At 52.6% G+C, this 16,489-nt stretch overlaps 7 protein-coding genes across 7 annotated transcripts; 3 read left to right on the top strand and 4 right to left on the bottom strand.

The window, feature by feature from the left end:
* Positions 1 to 703: 703 nt before the first annotated feature.
* Positions 704 to 2,172, top strand: NEUTE1DRAFT_65502 (uncharacterized protein; the record flags this gene model as incomplete). The annotated part of the gene is made up of 3 exons (XM_009853978.1): positions 704 to 1,087; positions 1,155 to 1,584; positions 1,647 to 2,172. 3 exons carry the CDS (start codon positions 751 to 753, stop codon positions 1,723 to 1,725), a joined length of 846 nt encoding a protein of 281 aa, XP_009852280.1.
* NEUTE1DRAFT_84183 (uncharacterized protein) lies at positions 2,136 to 2,936 on the bottom strand (the record flags this gene model as incomplete). Its single annotated transcript, XM_009853977.1, has 2 exons — positions 2,136 to 2,408; positions 2,502 to 2,936. 2 exons carry the CDS (start codon positions 2,796 to 2,798, stop codon positions 2,148 to 2,150), a joined length of 558 nt encoding a protein of 185 aa, XP_009852279.1.
* Positions 2,937 to 3,456: 520 nt separating this feature from the next.
* On the top strand, positions 3,457 to 4,175 carry NEUTE1DRAFT_111156 (uncharacterized protein; the record flags this gene model as incomplete). The annotated part of the gene is made up of 2 exons (XM_009853976.1): positions 3,457 to 3,867; positions 4,005 to 4,175. The coding sequence occupies 2 exons, from the start codon at positions 3,457 to 3,459 to the stop codon at positions 4,173 to 4,175; spliced, it is 582 nt and encodes a 193-aa protein (XP_009852278.1).
* A 751-nt stretch (positions 4,176 to 4,926) lies between these two features.
* On the top strand, positions 4,927 to 6,858 carry NEUTE1DRAFT_147305 (uncharacterized protein; the record flags this gene model as incomplete). Its single annotated transcript, XM_009853975.1, has 4 exons — positions 4,927 to 5,469; positions 5,898 to 6,169; positions 6,233 to 6,345; positions 6,421 to 6,858. The coding sequence occupies 4 exons, from the start codon at positions 4,927 to 4,929 to the stop codon at positions 6,591 to 6,593; spliced, it is 1,101 nt and encodes a 366-aa protein (XP_009852277.1).
* A 501-nt stretch (positions 6,859 to 7,359) lies between these two features.
* On the bottom strand, positions 7,360 to 8,732 carry NEUTE1DRAFT_84176 (uncharacterized protein; the record flags this gene model as incomplete). Its single annotated transcript, XM_009853974.1, has 2 exons — positions 7,360 to 8,512; positions 8,689 to 8,732. The coding sequence occupies one exon, from the start codon at positions 8,291 to 8,293 to the stop codon at positions 7,808 to 7,810; it is 486 nt and encodes a 161-aa protein (XP_009852276.1).
* Positions 8,733 to 11,470: 2,738 nt separating this feature from the next.
* Positions 11,471 to 14,097, bottom strand: NEUTE1DRAFT_123184 (uncharacterized protein; the record flags this gene model as incomplete). The annotated part of the gene is made up of 2 exons (XM_009853973.1): positions 11,471 to 13,342; positions 13,413 to 14,097. 2 exons carry the CDS (start codon positions 13,890 to 13,892, stop codon positions 11,810 to 11,812), a joined length of 2,013 nt encoding a protein of 670 aa, XP_009852275.1.
* An 886-nt stretch (positions 14,098 to 14,983) lies between these two features.
* NEUTE1DRAFT_101972 (uncharacterized protein) lies at positions 14,984 to 15,901 on the bottom strand (the record flags this gene model as incomplete). Its single annotated transcript, XM_009853972.1, has 3 exons — positions 14,984 to 15,021; positions 15,125 to 15,365; positions 15,881 to 15,901. 3 exons carry the CDS (start codon positions 15,899 to 15,901, stop codon positions 14,984 to 14,986), a joined length of 300 nt encoding a protein of 99 aa, XP_009852274.1.
* Between the last annotated feature and the right edge of the window lie 588 nt (positions 15,902 to 16,489).

Here is a 16,489-nt window from a genome sequence, read left to right as displayed (position 1 = left end):
CTTATTGATAAGAATCTTGGCACTCTTGGCATTCAGTGCTTGGCTCACATCATCTGGCAGGCACGACAGGATCCTCGGGTTGGGGTTTGTGGGGTTCTGCTCACACTAGGTAGAATCTGAGGAGCCTGGTTGGGTGGCCGGTTAAACTGTGAACAGAAGGGTCTCGAGCTGAAGCTTCCCCCAGTTGGCCCCTGACACCTGCTTCTCTGTTGCTACGGTTCCCCGCTTGTATCGTAATGCTGGGAATGGGGCCGAGAACACTGGATCGACGGCGGCGACTTGCTCGATTTTGTCGATATGGAAAATCCGAGTTTACCTGTTGATTCTTGGAAATTCCTGTTGGTCTTCATCTTGTGCTCGTGTTATTAGGTGGCCATCCAATTACCATTTGCAACGCGCCATATCTTCTATCAGTTCAAGTTTTCAGCAAAGTCCCCATCCCCTTCTCTCCCGTTCTGCCTGCCCGCCGAATTGATCACCAATATCTTGCCTTACTCCACCCGCCCGCATTGAGCTACGGACTGGAGACCGCAGGCTCTCGTCTGATAGGTACGGCCAGGCCCCTCATTGCTCGGCTAGATTCCGTTGAGAACGGGTGTCCTTACATCACTTCATTGGGGCTAACACCAAAAAGACAGCTTGACATCTGATTCTCTTTTCCTGTGAAATTTCCTGTACGACCCGTTCTCTGTCCAACATTCTGAACGGTTCCAGTCGAGCTTCACGGTTTTCCTCCCCAGTCCAGACACAATGCGCTTCTCTACGTCCACCATTGTCCTGGCATTGCCTCTGTTGGCAGCGGCCGAAAGTCCCCTCGATCAGTACAAGGCCAAGTTTCAAAACTTCCTCGGAAGCTTCGCTGGTACTGCTGGTGGCGCTGCCGTTCCCCAGGCCGACGAGGTTCCTCAGCAGAAACCCATTGTTTCCGACACCGAGTCTGCCACCAGCAGCTCAGTAGAGCCCAAGCACATTGAGCGCCTCACGCTCGCGAACTGGAAGGATACCTTGTACGCGCCCGTCCAGCCCGAGGCCACTACCCCCGAGGAGTGGTGGGTTTTGGTTACTGGTGGTAACAAGACGTGCTTTGGTATGATGAACCTTTATTTCTTGCAATAAACTGGTTTGGAGAACTAACGAGTATCCTCATATCACAGGCCGCTGCGGACCCGTCGAAAAGGCCTTTGGCGAGACGGTGGAGAAGTTCTCGACTATCCCCAACTCCCCCCATGTAGCCGTTCTCGATTGTGAAGAGGAGCCTGTCCTCTGCAATGTCTGGTCCGCTGGCGCTTCGTCCCTCTGGGTCTTCGATATTCTCCCCCCGCCCGCCGCCGTCGATGTTTACTGGAAGCGCCTAAACTTCACCACCATCACGGCGGCCGATCTGCTCGAGACATTCGATAAGGAAACCACGGAGGGCAAGGAGGCCGCTGGCTTTCAACTCGTCGAAGGCGCGCTCCACCCCTTCGATGGTACCCTTGCCCGGTATAACCTGGCCGTCCCCATTGCTTACGCCCTCCACTACTTGAGCATCATCCCCTCGTGGGCCATGATGCTCTTTGTATCCTTCTTCAGCAGGACGATGATGTGAGTAAACTGTCAACACTTTGTCATTTGGCGGGTTTCTAACACGCATTCTCTTGTTGTAGGAACCGCAGCGTGGGTGGCGCGCAGAACCGCCGTGCGAACCCTGCTCGTGGTGCCGCTCCCGGTGATGGCCGTTCTTAGTTGAGACTGTTTAAACTCGTCGTTCAAGTGATGTGCTCTACACGTATCGTTGTCGCTCTTTTGATGGATATGAAGGAAATGGCCGTCCATGGCGTGGTTACACAGCCCAAGGGTGTCTTTCCAAAATTTATGCAAGTCTCACAGATTATGGACCTTTGCTGGAATTTACTTTGAAATGTCGACGTGAGGGAGTTGGAGGAGATACCGTCGATTTAGTTATCATAGCGTCCAGTACGCGGATGATGAAGGAATGGCGTTGAATGACGGCTGGGTTGGGAGACGGCTGTTGATTGTTGGGTAACGCGTTCGGATGTTTCAAACGATTGGGGAAAGAAAAGGGAGGGCGCAGGAACAAGCGGGATTTTTGAAGATCGGGGTCACCATGATGGCTCGGATTAAGCGACACCATATCACCAATATGATTAATTTTTGGATTTACAAGTGTCTCGCAAGCTCGCCAGCCCCTCGAGCACTTGATCACGGAGTTGGCCATTAGCAAAGCGGCCGTAGCGTAGGTCGCTCATGCTACCCACTGTCTGTTGAATGGACGACATGAGTGCTGCCTCTTCTTCTCCAAGAAGCTGAAGCTCACTTTCAAGCTCCGACACGGCGCCTTCAAGGTCGGGAAGAATGGAACCAATGTTATGTTTGGGCGTTTGTGAATACGAAGTTGAGCCAAACAGCTACAAGACCAGATAGTTGCCACGAGGGCCATTAGTCAGTTCTGTTACTAGTCACTGTAAACAAGCGATCCTGAGGCGATTCTCAAATCTTACAAGGCGTTCAATTTCGGCTTCGTCATCGTTCTCTGGGGCCTCCTCCTCACGTTTGGCCTTGATCATGACCCGGCGCATGGCCTTGCCACGCTTGGCCTCGGCTTCGATCTCGGCCGCAACTGAATCAACGACGGCATTTCTCTGGGTCTGCAGATCGCGATACAAGTTTCTGATCTGAGGCGAAGACTGAAGGGATCGCGGAAAAAGCTCAGTGAGCTCTTGCAAGGAGATGATTGCAGGCAGCTGGGCGGGGACTAGCAAGTAGTCGCTGAGGATCTTGGTTTCAGTAGGTGCCATTGCGCCGTGCTTCTTTTGTTTGCGATAATGACGAAAATGGATAAAGACAACCTCGAGTTCTAGAACTGAGTCGTCATGCAAACCAGTAATAAAACAATTCGTCACAATTACAACAAAGAGTAGGTACTTGTAACTGAAAAGAAGCCGATGCAGAACAATGGAAGACGCACAGCAAAGGGGACGCGTTGGTGCGCGCTAAATGCACACGACACGTGATCCCGTGACCCAGTGGTCACTATCAATCAGCTCAGTCGTTTCATTGACCCCTTCCTTCCTACCTAGGCGGGCAGCTAGCTTCAGTACACCTTCCCCGGGCCACTCACTGAACCAAGCAACCATTTCGACTTGACGACACCTGCCGCCGCCCTGCCATTTTTCATCTCCTGGGATCTCCAATTTGAGCAACTAAACGAAACGAACTTGAGCCTTGCACAACATTGTTTTGTCGTCATTCCCCATCTACTCCTTTTTCTTTCTCGCTGGTCCCAGCACCTCACCCGCTATCTCAGGATCATCGACTCAGGCGTTATTCATACCACCTTACTCGATCCACCTATCCAACCGTTTCCACTAGACAGTCTGCTGAAAACCCACGTTTGATAGCAGCAGCAATATATCAACTTTTTCGAGCACAACTCGGCCACTCCAATTTCTCAAAATGGCCCCGTCCAAAACGCCCCAGCCACCATATTCCAAGGATGAGCGCGTCCTGTGTTTCCATATGGAGATGCTGTATGAGGCCAAAATCCTGGACGTGCAGCCAACGGAGAGCGGCGATGGCTGGAGCTACAAGATTCACTACAAGGGCTGGAAGAGCAGTTGGGACGACTGGGTGCCGCAGGACCGCATCCGCAAGTTGAACGACGAAAACAAAGATCTCGCCCAGCAGCTCCTCGCCCAGTACAAGCAGCTGCAGTCCGGTAAGGCGGCCAAGCAGCCTAAGAAGGGAGGCCGTCCTGGTGGTTCGGATCTCAGCTCTGCCCGCGGTAGTGAGGAGCGAACTGCGGCAGGCACGACGACACAGAACAACCGTAACCCGCGAAGGGCTCGTGATTTTGACCTTGAAACGGTAAGTGGCGTTCCCTTTTCTTCATCCTTCTGTCTCGTCTCCTATATCCTCTCCTTTGCAACACTTTTTCTTTCTTTCTGCATTCGCCCGAAACCTCCAGCCTTCATGACCGCGAGTGGTCAAAAAATTGGATACAGGGACAAGCAGGCCAACTACAGAGGGCGTCGTTCATGTGGTTGTCGTTGGCGACCTTTTACAAGTGTGGAGTGTCGGTTGCTAGGCGACACAGAAAATCTCGGGCATACGGAGAAGGGGAAAAGTGTCAAGGGACCACTCACAACAAAGAAGGCCACAACTCGGATTTCTGAACAAAATATGAAAATCCTGAAAACAGGACGGAAAAAATGACGGGGGAAAAAAGCACAATCCAGTAGTTCTGGACAGCAAACATGGCTGTGGTTGTGAAAGGGGGGCACCAAACCTGAGTTTTGGAGGGACCCATAATCCGGAGCTGGGACCCTGAGCGGCCCTGCCTGGACAAGAGCAGCGAGAGAGTAAAGCCACCACCCCTGGATCTCGCAACCTCTCAAAATCTACACTCACCAACATCACTCCCCTCCCTCTGCTCGCCAACACACTTTGGGCACTTTTCATCACCAGCACCGTTTCGGATCTCAGCAGCTTGTCACAGTCACTGGATTTGGAACACACGCAACTGTCTGCGCAACCTTGTTCCGCTCTCACAAGGGAGAAGCTGCAAATTTCTCATTCGTCCTTCCTCTTGTCATCATCGTCAGCCGCCGCCTGCTGGTCCTCGTGTCCGTCCACCTTCCATCATCCTCTCACCTTTGTCCGGATCACGCGGCATCCTTGGCCGGTCACGGAATCACCTGGAAATCTACATTTCGCCTTCGCTTGGGCTATTTGAATCTCAGTCAGGGAGAGCAAGCGGCGAGTTTCGGGAAAACATCACCACATCAACACACCATCACATCTCTCTCCATCATCCCTTTGTGGCAGGACGGCTCTAAATCCCCCAAATCCATCATCACCGTTGCATTTCTCGCTTGGCATCAGAGGATCAAGTTATATATTTCGAGATTGCCACAAGTCATCACCATGTCGCGCTCCATGCGTAGCCATGGCCGGGATTGGGACGACGACACCAAGAGTCGCAGCTCCTTGATAAGCTCGTTCGCAGCCTGCGAGGCGCGATGGTCCAAGCTAGCAGAGCCGGCAGATCGTCTGATGCGACTGCCCAACAAACTCACATCAACCTACGTCGACCGCTATGGGCGGACGACGTTCGACGATACCTACGCGCTGGGCTGGACATCAACGCGGCCACCGCCCATCGGCCATAACCACCCCAAAATCATTAGGGCAAGGAATAACGGCAACTGGTCCGAGAAGTTAGAGGCATACTATAGCGAGCTACCACCAAACTATAACATTCCCTTGGCTGGTCAGGCTTGCAAGAAGCCCGATGAAGACTGGAGTTCGCGCAGCTCAACACGAGTCGCGACGCCTTTTAGAGCAGATTTTGGACCTTTCACCTTCCTCCTCGATGCACTCGCCAAGATACGCAAGCCTAGGGAACCGACTGCAGGGAAGAAGATGTGGGAATGCCGTTTCACACCGAAAGACATGGAAAAGGAGAAAGTATGTTTGCTGGTTGTGGTCCTTTCTTTGCTTGTCGGACAACTGCCCGCACACGCCCTACAACGGCGACAGGATTCCATCGTACAGCCTATGTATTCTGCTACAATGGCCTCGCAAGCGCTGGTCATCATGCTACACCGCATGGCTTCCACTCATCATCTCAGCCTTAGTAGGCTGGGGTGGCGTTGGGTGAAGACAGTCTGACTAATTGGTCTGGACGCACCCTTCCAGACCATCAGTTATCTGCACAGACATCGTCGCCTTTGCCGCACCCTAGTGGGTCGACACAGCCACGCCAACACGTCGTTGGTTGTCCCTAGCACAAGAGCGTCGTGTTGTTTAGCAGTGTTGTTTGCCAAGCATTTTGTCGCTGTTTTTGATGAGACTCATATTCATTGAAGGATCATTGCTAATAATTCAAACTTTAGGAGGACAACTTCCACAACCGACCATCCATCAAACTCCCGCTACCAGATCACGTCAAGGCGTTGCTCGTCGACGACTGGGAAAATGTCACCAAGAACCAGCAGCTGGTGCCAATTCCCCATGTCCACCCTGTCGACGAGATCCTGAAGGACTATCTCGAGCATGAGCGTCCCAATCGGGTACCAGAGTCGCCACAGATGGATATTCTCGAGGAGACCGTTGCTGGGTTGCGCGAGTACTTTGACAGGTGCCTAGGCAGGATCCTTCTCTATCGGTGAGTGGTGGCCCGCATCCCTTTCTTGTCCCATCTGGTTTGGAATACTGACAAGAGGCACAGCTTTGAGCGCGCACAATACCACGAGCAGCACTTGATCTGGACTGCCGGCACGGACGAGAAGCACAAGAGCGCCTCTGACACTTATGGCGCCGAGCACCTCGCTCGTTTGCTAGGTAAGATATAGCCGCCAAACCCATACATCCATATCTGCTTCTTTATCCCCGCAACCTTGCTAACTCGTCCCACAGTATCCCTCCCAGAACTCGTCGCCCAAACAAACATGGACCAGCAATCAGTCAACCGCCTCCGCGAGGAGCTGATCAAGTTCACCAACTGGTTCAGCCGCCACACGACCAAGTACTTTGTCAGCGAGTACGAGACACCCAGCCAGGAGTATGTGGACCAAGCTAGAAGCGTTTAGGAATCTTCTTTTGGCCATATTCCGAGGGAGGTGTTGGAGGAGATGAAAGCAAAACGGAAAGCGGAAGCTTTGTCCGAAGCTCAGGGGGCGAAGAGCTCGAAGAAGAAAACCCGTTGAGGTGATTTCATCTTCTTATATTTAGCTGCCTTGTCGGGTTGTGCAATGATGTCGAGGCGGTGACTTCTTACCTCCTTAAGGAAAAGGTTTGTACGGGTGTGGATGTCACTGAGTCGAAGTTCGGTTCAGGTGCGGTTGTGGTTCCGGTTAAGGCTAGAGGATGGCGAGATCAGACAGATACCAGTCAGTGGTTATGGTCTTGCTATGGACGGAGCAGTTGAGTTGCCTGGCTCCCTCTTTTCTTTTTCTTCTCCAGATCATGTTGGTCTGTCGGTTTGATTATGTGGTTGTGGCTTGGTAGCTCCTTTTGGGCGCGGATGGCCGGCGTTTTTGTGTGTTGCTTTTTTTTATTCATTTGAGGCCGAGAGTACTTACGCCTTCTCTTCTTCCCATTGCACTAGGAAACAGCGGAAAAATTCGGATGGATTTTAGAAAAGGAAACTGGTATGATAGATAATAGCATCGTTGTGTTTGTGTGTTGAAGTGTTGAAGCTTGAGTGAAGAGCCAACGACCGTTGTCTGTCCGTGAATGGTGAATATGATCTGCGTATGTGGATATAATCATCAGGGCCGGGTAGAAGTCTAGTTCCTTAAGGTGTCGCACACACCGGTGATGTTCATGACCTGATAGAGGTACCTCTCGCTTCAGTCACATCCGTCCTTGTTGCTCGCTTTTTCCTATTACTACAGGCATGTCTAGCTGCCGTGCAGATCACAGGTAGTTACTTGTTCCAACGTGCTTTTCCCATTCCGATGATTTCCTACTACGTGGTATTCGTAGCATACAGTATTGTACAAAATGGTGGTCGAGAAAGACGGGAGTATTCGAGCAAGCAAAGCAGTGCTTCTAGACGGCGTAAGATCCGAGGTAAGCCGACCGAGTGAGTATACGAGCTCAGTATTTCCCAGACACAAGCCCGTCCCGAAAGAGACACAACAGCTGGCTCGGGACGTAGTGCCAGAACCATGCGCCCAGCCAACCATTTGGCAATATGCTGACTGGGCGCGGTCTTGACAACCTTCCCTGTCCTTCTCGACCTCCTATTCCTCCTCCTCCTCATCCATTCTTCCCCCTTGCCCTGTCAACAATTTGGAACTTAGAGAGCCTTAACCTTGGGCAAAACACTCTTCATCTTGCCAATAACCTCCCAATCACTTCTCGTCCTCACGCCCAAATCCCCAGCCCGCTTGCCATCCCTGACCACCGCCCCTCCCTCCACCACCATCTTCTCCACCCCTTCAACGTTCTCAACTTTCTGCGCCTTCAGCTCTTCCACCACTTTGGAGAAATCCACTTCGTCCTGAACTCCCACCCCGGGGATGAACCGTCTCACTTGCTTCTCCACCACAAACCCGGTGTCCGGCTTGCGCTCATCCTTCAGCTCGCGCTTGGTCAAGCGGTGGGGGACCTCCTCTACCCGAACGAGCTCCTTGACTTTCATCAGCATACCGGCGAATTGGGGTTCGACGGGGTGGAAGACGGTTTGGTTGCGGCGACGGAGACCGAGGGCGGCGAGCACGCCGTGGGTGCGCTTGGGCAGACCGATGGCGGAGCGGTGGAGGGTTATGCGGAAGAAGGACATTGTGGCGGTTGTGTTTGTTTAGAAAAGGGTGGGTATCTCGGGATGTTTTTGTGTGTGTTGGGATGTGTAAAAAGAGGTGGTCTGGTATTTTGGTTTGATGCGCCGATTGGAGGTTGAGGTTTGGATTCGCTCGTGGGAGGGGGGTATCGGCGTCGTCCGTCGTTGAAGGTCGGATGATGTAGGTAGGTTGGGGGATAAAAATGGATTGCTGCCGCGTGCCTGTATTATACCATGAGCCAAAGTCAGTTGACAGCTCTTTGAGGAGTCCGGGTGGGTTGTATGCGCCAGCGCAACCGAATTCGAGATGCCGTCCAGTTTATTGAAAAAAGTTGCGACACTTGCTCCAAAAGGTAAATCGTCTTGCATGTCAGAAAGGATTCGCTCGACTTACGCACCTCGAGAATGACGCTCTGCTTTCCGCCGTCGGTCAGTCGGTTGATAAAACGGATAAGGGAACCTCGAAGGCCGTCGGTCGGTAGCCTCGTCTCGTAGCGTGTGTTTACGGCCCGCCGGGGATCTCCTCTGGATGGATCACAGTTGCCGTGCGCCGGCCGGGGACGGTAGCTACGGCCTACGGGGTTCGTCAGTGGGTACTGCGTACACTGCGCGGCACGATTGGCCGGTCGCGATTTGGCCGGTGGGGCAACGGTTCAGGAACTCTCTGCTAGAGCAAGATAATTCTGCCGTGATTTACCGCTTAAATTTCAAAGTGAGGTTGTTGGTCACGATGGCGAGTACAAGTTCACGTCGATAGATTGATGTGCGTTCTACGTTGGTGGTCACTCTTTTCGTTTTTAATTTCTTGCAGCTTTCAAGATACTCTCAGGTTGTAAAATGCTGCAAACTCGCAAGCGCCAATTGCTCTTCAAGTCTTTTAAAAACTGAACAACCGGACAAAGCGACAAACGCAGTTTTTCAAGAACCAATCTCTCCCATTCTCTTTACTTACTACCATCTGTGTAAGACAGCCAAAGAGGTACGTTTGGAATATCGTCAGTGGTCTCCCACTGGCTTCACTTCTTACAAGTAGTATACGGCCCGGCGACCGGATCCACCCCGATTTAGCCCCGCGAAGTAGAACCCGGTCGGCCTTGCGGAGTTACCCCGCTAGAGCGCCGAAGCTCTGATTCTCCACTTAAGTCGGAGCCTCTACCGGAGCTTCCGCCGGAGTTTAGTGGGTCACTTCCGATCCGCTCACTTATCGATTACCGGATGGGACCCGGATCGGATCCCCACAAAATCCAACCGAGTGAACTTGGTGACAATCATGCTTAACTTTTAAGATCGCCGAAGGATGCAAGGGTTATGTCCGTAATGCCAGGTCTATCTTTTGGGTTCTGCATTAGGTTCCCGAACGTTCACAAGATCTTGCTCCACTTCTTTCCGAGACCATCTCTTTTCTTACAAGGCTGTTGTCGATGCTAGTCATATGATTTCCGGTTTCTGTTCCGCCGCCGCTCGTAAGTCCTATCCGATATGTCGTTGCAGCATGGCGATTCGGGATGGAATGACGGTACAGTCCATTGTATGCTCTTATCTAGAGATGTACCTACCTGTCACCACCTCTAAGGCTCGGATGACTTTGGCAGCTCACATCACAAGGCATCGCTGGTACCTGACATAAACACTGGCATTTACATCTTGACAGTTTGCAGGTGGAGCGCATGAGCATGATCCTCCCGTCCATCGTTCCGATCCCGAGGCGCAATTAAGGGTACCATAGCCCGATATCATATGTACCAAGTCAAGCACGATTCCTGCAGCCTGCCCAGGTAACTTTGACATATCACCGTCACTTCTGCATGTATGCGTTTATGATACTAACCAAACATTCTCTCATCATCACTGCCAGGTGTTTCATCGTCTTACTGGTGGTTGACATCTTAGGCCCGCGAGTGAGAGCATTGATGGGAGATTGACTTCATGGTCAAAGAATGGTTCAATCTTTGTGAAGTGCTGTAACCATGAAAGATAATATGAAGGTTAAATTCTCTTAGCATGAAAAGGCATTTCTTACATCACTTCCGCATGACGCAACGACATCTTGTCCTACTCTACTCGCCATATCAACTTCGGTTAGCCCAGCGAAGGCCGATCATATTAAATATTTCGAACTTGACTTTCGAAATTGCACTTTTCTGTAAGCATAAGCAGGCTTAAAGGTGGAAAGAAGCTGTAAATAAGCCTATACATACCTAGTTGACCGACACTTTGGATCATGCTTATGCCTGCGTAAGAGTGATTACCCGAAAGTCACCTTCGACAGATTATACGTACGGTATCAACCTGGACCAACCGGGATCCTTGCCAGACCATACCCGCTTACACCACCATTCATAACCACTTGCGCATTTCATTACACACCAAGATCCATCTCACCTTACCCTATCCGTCAGGGTGACGACGTACAGGTTACAGGCCAGCAAGGCGGGCTACAAACAATACCTACACTCCACATCCATCCCCTTCCCTTACATACTGATCTTGCCTTATCTCAGTCGATTACCGAGACGCCATGCCGCGCTGCTGACTCCCCCAAGACCACAAAACCCCAGCAGCCAGGTCCAGATGTCCGAAGCTGGGGACCTTGGGTCCAACCTCCTTGCATACATACCACGTAGTGCATTGTGTACTATGGTGAGATGGTGCAGTAGCACGCTTCAGGCCGCTGATGACCCGGTAGATCTACTTAGAGGGGAAGAGGACGGGGGGTCAAGTGAGATGACTTGCATTGGTAGCCGTACGCTAGTACCAGTACTTACGGACATAGATGACCCCCCTTGTTGATTTCTTCCCTTGTCTGTCTTGTACCTGTACCTACCTGACCATGTCGGAGATCCTACGACGGCTGTCTACTTACGATTGGGAGGGAATACAGCCCCACGGGCCGTTTCCCCACGACCCATGTTCTATTCTCGGCGGCCATAAGCCCCCCCATAAGCCTTGCATATACAAGTCCTGTGCACCTTGAAAGTCCGGAAAAGGAAACCCTCCGGTGTGTCGCTGATGCATAGAACATTGTAAGTAGAATGTCTCGAAATCTCAGCCGGGGTTTGTCCTACCCAGTCAGCTTTCGTGGTACGCGCTAGAGGCATAGCATCCAGATCACCTTGACGACACGCAGCGCTGCAAACTGCACCTGTGGCTCGTATGCAAGTATGCATCTCGGGTCGACTTGGCGGCTGGCGGTCTTTCGGTGACGACAGGGGCGCCCGACTTCCGTGATTCCATTGTGTAGTCTCCACGATAAGTGAAGCAGTCACTGGATGTTGGTGACCCCGGCTCACAGTAACAAAAAAAACATTACACTCATTTGGTAGTTGATGCTGTCTTGATTGCATTATGGGGAAATCCCCCCGTAAATGGTAATGACGTATTCTGTCATACACTCTTCCCTTGCTTAATGACCCTCTACCACCTGCCGAAGAAACAAAATGAAAACATTCATGACCGTAACCGCTCCGTAAAGTAAAAGATCCCATGTCTAACCATCCCAAATCCCGATATAATTTCCTTTTAAATTTGGACCTCAACACGACCCTCAGTACCCGGAGGGCCGGGCTGCTGGAGGCTGGGGAGGAGGTAAGTGATATCATCCCAAGGATGACGGTAAAGACCAGTGCGGAGTCTCTTCTGGTCGAGGTAATGGGCAATGAGACCAATGGAACGACCAAGCACGAACAGACCGTTGAGAACGCCCATGGAGAGGTAGTCTTCAGCCTCCTCCGTGCTGAAGGCACCGCAGTTCCTTAGGAGATCAACGAAGCAGACAGCAATGCAGCCGTCGACGTTGAGAATAAGGTTGTCCTTCTTGGAGGTAGTGACACTCTCGACGGCGAGGGCGTAGTCGAGAAGCTTGGTAGAGGGGAACTTGGCCTTGACGTATTCCTTGACAAGCTCGACACGAAGATCGGGGTTGTTGCGAGACTTGACACGGTGACCGATACCGGGGATAAGCTTGTTCTGCTTGCGCATGGTGTCGACAAACTCACGGGGGCTCAGGCCCTTGTCGAAAGCCTTGGTGAACTCCTCAGCAGCACCATCAAGGGCACCACCGAAACGAGAGCCAATGGTCAAGAGACCAGCGACCAAGGAGCTGATGAGATCCTTGCCGGCACGAGTGGTGATAATGGTGTTCATGGCGCCAGACACGGCAGGACCGTGATCGGCAGTAAGCATAAGAACCATCTCAAGGAACTTGGCGGCATAATCGGGGAGGCGGCGGCGGAACCAAAGAAGGGACATGACACCGCCGATACCAATCTCCTCCTTGAAAACGTCCGAGATGGGCATGCCAGCGTAGAGGAGCTCCTGACCACGGTCGTCGGAAATGGTAGAAATGAAGGCAGCAGGCTTACGAATAAGGCCAAGCTCCTGAGCCCACGAGTAGTCGATGGGGATCTTGGGGACAACGGGCTCGGGGGCGGGGACAATGGTGCCATCAGCTACAAGCTTGTCATAGACCTGCTTGAGGAGAGCAGGCATGTCCTCGAAAGTGTCGGGAACATAGAAACCAGCCTCACGCATGCTCTTGTTCTTGGTGGCCGCAGTCTCGAGCTGAGAGTTGGCGAAGGCACCAGCGTGACCGAACTGAACCTCAGTCTTGAACATGCTGGCGCAAGTTCCAATGGCCCAAGCAACGATGGGCTTGGTAATGATGCCCTGCTTGACAGCGTCAATCACCTTGTATTCCTCAACACCACCGACTTCACCAAGCAAGACGAGAATCTTGCAATCAGGGTCGGCCTGGTAGCGCAGGAGATGATCGATGAAGGTGGTTCCGGGGTAACGGTCACCACCAATGGCAACACCCTCGTAGACACCATCCGTGGTCTGGGAGATGATGTTGTTGAGCTCGTTGGACATGCCACCGGACTTGGAGACATAGCCGACAGAGCCCTTGCGGTAGAGCTTGGAAGCAACAATGTTGTCCATCATACCACCAGTGTTACCGATCTTGAAGCAGCCGGGCTTGATACCACCAACGGTGGCAGGGCCAATGATGGTGATGCCCTTCTTCTTGGCAACGTGGGCAATCTCGCGAGCGCGCTGATTAAGAGCGTGTTAGCTGCCTGAAACAACCAAGGCAATGGTGGGTGGAAGGCAAGTGGAAACTTACGCGCTCGGGAACACCCTCAGCAATGATAGCAATGGTCTTGATCTGAGGGTACTCCATCAACTCCATGGTGGAGCTGTAGACACTGCGGGAGGAGGCAAAGTTGACAACGACATCAACATCGGGGTGCTTGGCAATAGCCTTGGGAACCTCCTGGTAGACGGGCAGGAGGGTCTCGCTAGTGCCCCAGTACATCTTGCTGACGAACTGACCACCAAAGGTGTAAATGATGCCAGCGACCGAGGGGGTGGAGCGCTTGCAGATGAAGTCGAAATCGAGCATGCCCTGGACAGCACGGGGCTGCAGACCGTAGACGAAGCATCGTGTCTTCTCGTTGAAGAGAGCATGGGCGGGGAGAGGGCTCAACGGCCTGCTGGGAGCAGTGAAGCGGCGAATGTTGTCGTTCGCAGAGAGGTTGCCGGGAGCAGGGCTGGCAGAGGCGCCATTGGCACCGTTGGTGCTAGCGGTCGTTGCAGAAGGCATCTTCACTGAATATGGTTATGGTGACTCTCCCAGCGGATGACTTCCTGTGATGGTGGGGTATAAAGGAAGCGAAGTTGGAGAGGCGATGTGGTGATGGAAAGATGGGAGAATTGAAAGAGGAAGAAGGAGGGAAATGAGGGAGATGGGTCAAGGTCAAGACTTGAGGGGGTGTAGGGGAAAAGAAAGAAACGGGAGATGAGGTAAATGGAGGGTTTTGGTGACGGGACTGGAGCAGCGAGGTGGGAGGGGGAGCGTATTTTTTTGTCTGGTCGGTTCCTGCCCTTTGGTAAGTAACAATCTCGAGGGTACGTAACAAGGTTCCTCTTGGTCGGGTGGCAGAATTGCTAGCGCAAGTTTGCAGGCGAGGGGGAGGAGGAGGCAGGAGCAGCTCCGCAGTTTCAATTTGACAGCCGATTTCACCAAAAAATCCAGGGCCAGAAACTGTCTTCCAAATCTCAACTGTCTTCTGGTCGTGTGTCTTTCCTTCCGTGCTGGTGTTCGCTCGCCGCGGACGTCGAGTTAATTGGCCAGCAAGGGGTGGTCAAATCCAACAAGACTGCCGACTTCCCCAACTCTTTTTTGGACCCTGGTCGATCGGACCGTGATGCTTGCAACCTCAATGGCTATGCGACACCGGAATTGCAAAGAACACACGGACGGCAGCCTCTGGTTCGAGGTCAACCTTTTTTTTTTTTCCTTCCTTCCCACTCGGAGTGCGTTGCGTTGCTGACAGGCGGTGGGCCCCACAGCTTGGTGATCCTAAGTACCGGTACCGCCAAGGGTAACCTGCACGCGCAAGCAACACCTCATCCGATTCTGATAGGCGCAGCTGTGACATGGTCCATGTTCATCGCATTGCGTGTGGCATGGAATGCTCGCCGTCCCCGACCCGACATGGCATAGACAGCTGGAGACAGTTCAGGTGTTTATTCCAGGTTCTTTGGGTGCACCATGATGACCCCTCTCCCCCCGGGCCTCCATAAGCATCAAAGTAATCATGATCCTCCCCATCCTCCTGAAGGGTAAGATAGCATACGAAATGTTTACCACGAGTGTAGATGACAACTGCCACTAAGCAGCAACCGTACAGATTACAGGTCTTGGGTGTAGCAACTAGCCGTCATCCAACCTGGGGTATCATGCAATAAACTGTCATCAAAGCTGTTTGGAGATATCAAACAGAGTGACCTTTCACTCCAAAGCTCTGGGTGCGGGGCAACGGTGTCATCCACACAGCTGGATCCACATGTAGCCGAAGGGGGGTCCACCCGAGCCTTGCCCTATCTGGTGGCCCCCTGGGAAGCGGCCATTGCTCCCTAGCTCTACCCCTGCGGAAGGCGGCGCCCGCGGGTCCTCGGGGGGTTTCTGGTTCCACTCGGCGTCAACAAAGGTACGAAGCTGCGGTCCTTTTGTGGCCCTTGGCAGTGCATGATCACCTTGGACATTTGCCCAAAGTAATTGAGGTGATCTAGGCTGTAAAGAACATTTTGTGCTTCTTGAAACGGAAAGCAGAATAGGGGCAGCCTGGCTTCGAGGTGCACGACGACGAGGGTCAAGACAACAGGACCCGAGTATGGTATAGCATACCAGCCATTAACATCGGGTAAGATGTGCATGCCACTCGGAGACCTATTGGACCACCTCAATGCGGGGGAACCAACGACAAAAGAAAAATGCGTGATGAAACTAAAGACAATAACAGCAAAACAAAAAGGGGGGTTCCGGTTTGGAGAAGAGAACGACATCGACAGCGGGCTTCCTTATCCAGAATCGCGTGTCTCCCCACTACGGAACCCCGTGCCTCGTCCCGTAGTGTACTCCGGATCAGTCCCCGTCATACAAGGCTTTAGGCCGGAGAGTGACGAGAGGGGAAACTGGAGTCAACCCACGGACAAGCGTCTAAGTGAGAGCCGGCACCGGACGAACCCCAATTACGGGCCCGCCCAAGAGGCGCGGAGGGACAAGAACAAGTGGATGAAAATGAAAACTGTCCTATCCGTCAAGGCCATTCCACATCGTACCACGCCGCCTCCGTCCTCGAGGTTCCAGCTTGCGCTTGGATCAATGAATCGTTGACGACGTCCATTGTGACTCAATTAGTGAATCTCTGGGCCACTTGGGGTCTATAATTTGAAAGAGGAACGGGTAACCTTGACGAATATTGTGGCAAGCCCACTTGGGTTGGGGGGGTAAAAGAAGACAGTGAAGCACTGGGCACTCACATGCCACAGGGCAGAGCACACTAGTGTAAAGCAGCCCAAAGCATTCCAATATTGTCTCTTTGACCACTTTGACGAATGGATTGCATAGACGAGGACAATGGCCTGCAATGGTGAGCTGCTTCTAGTGTAGAGCTGACAGTCTTGCGTGGACACAGAAGGCTGGAAGAACCGAGCTGCATTCCATGTTGCTGAGGTGCTGGTCGACGCTGGCCGCCTGCTGATGCCGGTGCTTGTTGCGGTGGAAGCTGTGGGGCACACAGTTGCCCACCTTGCATTAGCCTGGGTTTGCCTCCAGTAATTGTCCCACCAGGATCCACAGGGATACCCCGCGAAGTACCGGTACCTCTGACCCCTCGAAAACCCAGACCACGGCAT

This window comes from Neurospora tetrasperma (assembly GCF_000213175.1).
Source record: "Neurospora tetrasperma FGSC 2508 unplaced genomic scaffold NEUTE1scaffold_4, whole genome shotgun sequence".
NCBI classification, from domain to species: Eukaryota; Fungi; Ascomycota; class Sordariomycetes; order Sordariales; family Sordariaceae; genus Neurospora; species Neurospora tetrasperma.
Note: the sequence above shows the minus strand (reverse complement) of the source record. Positions and strands in the feature narration are given on the sequence as shown.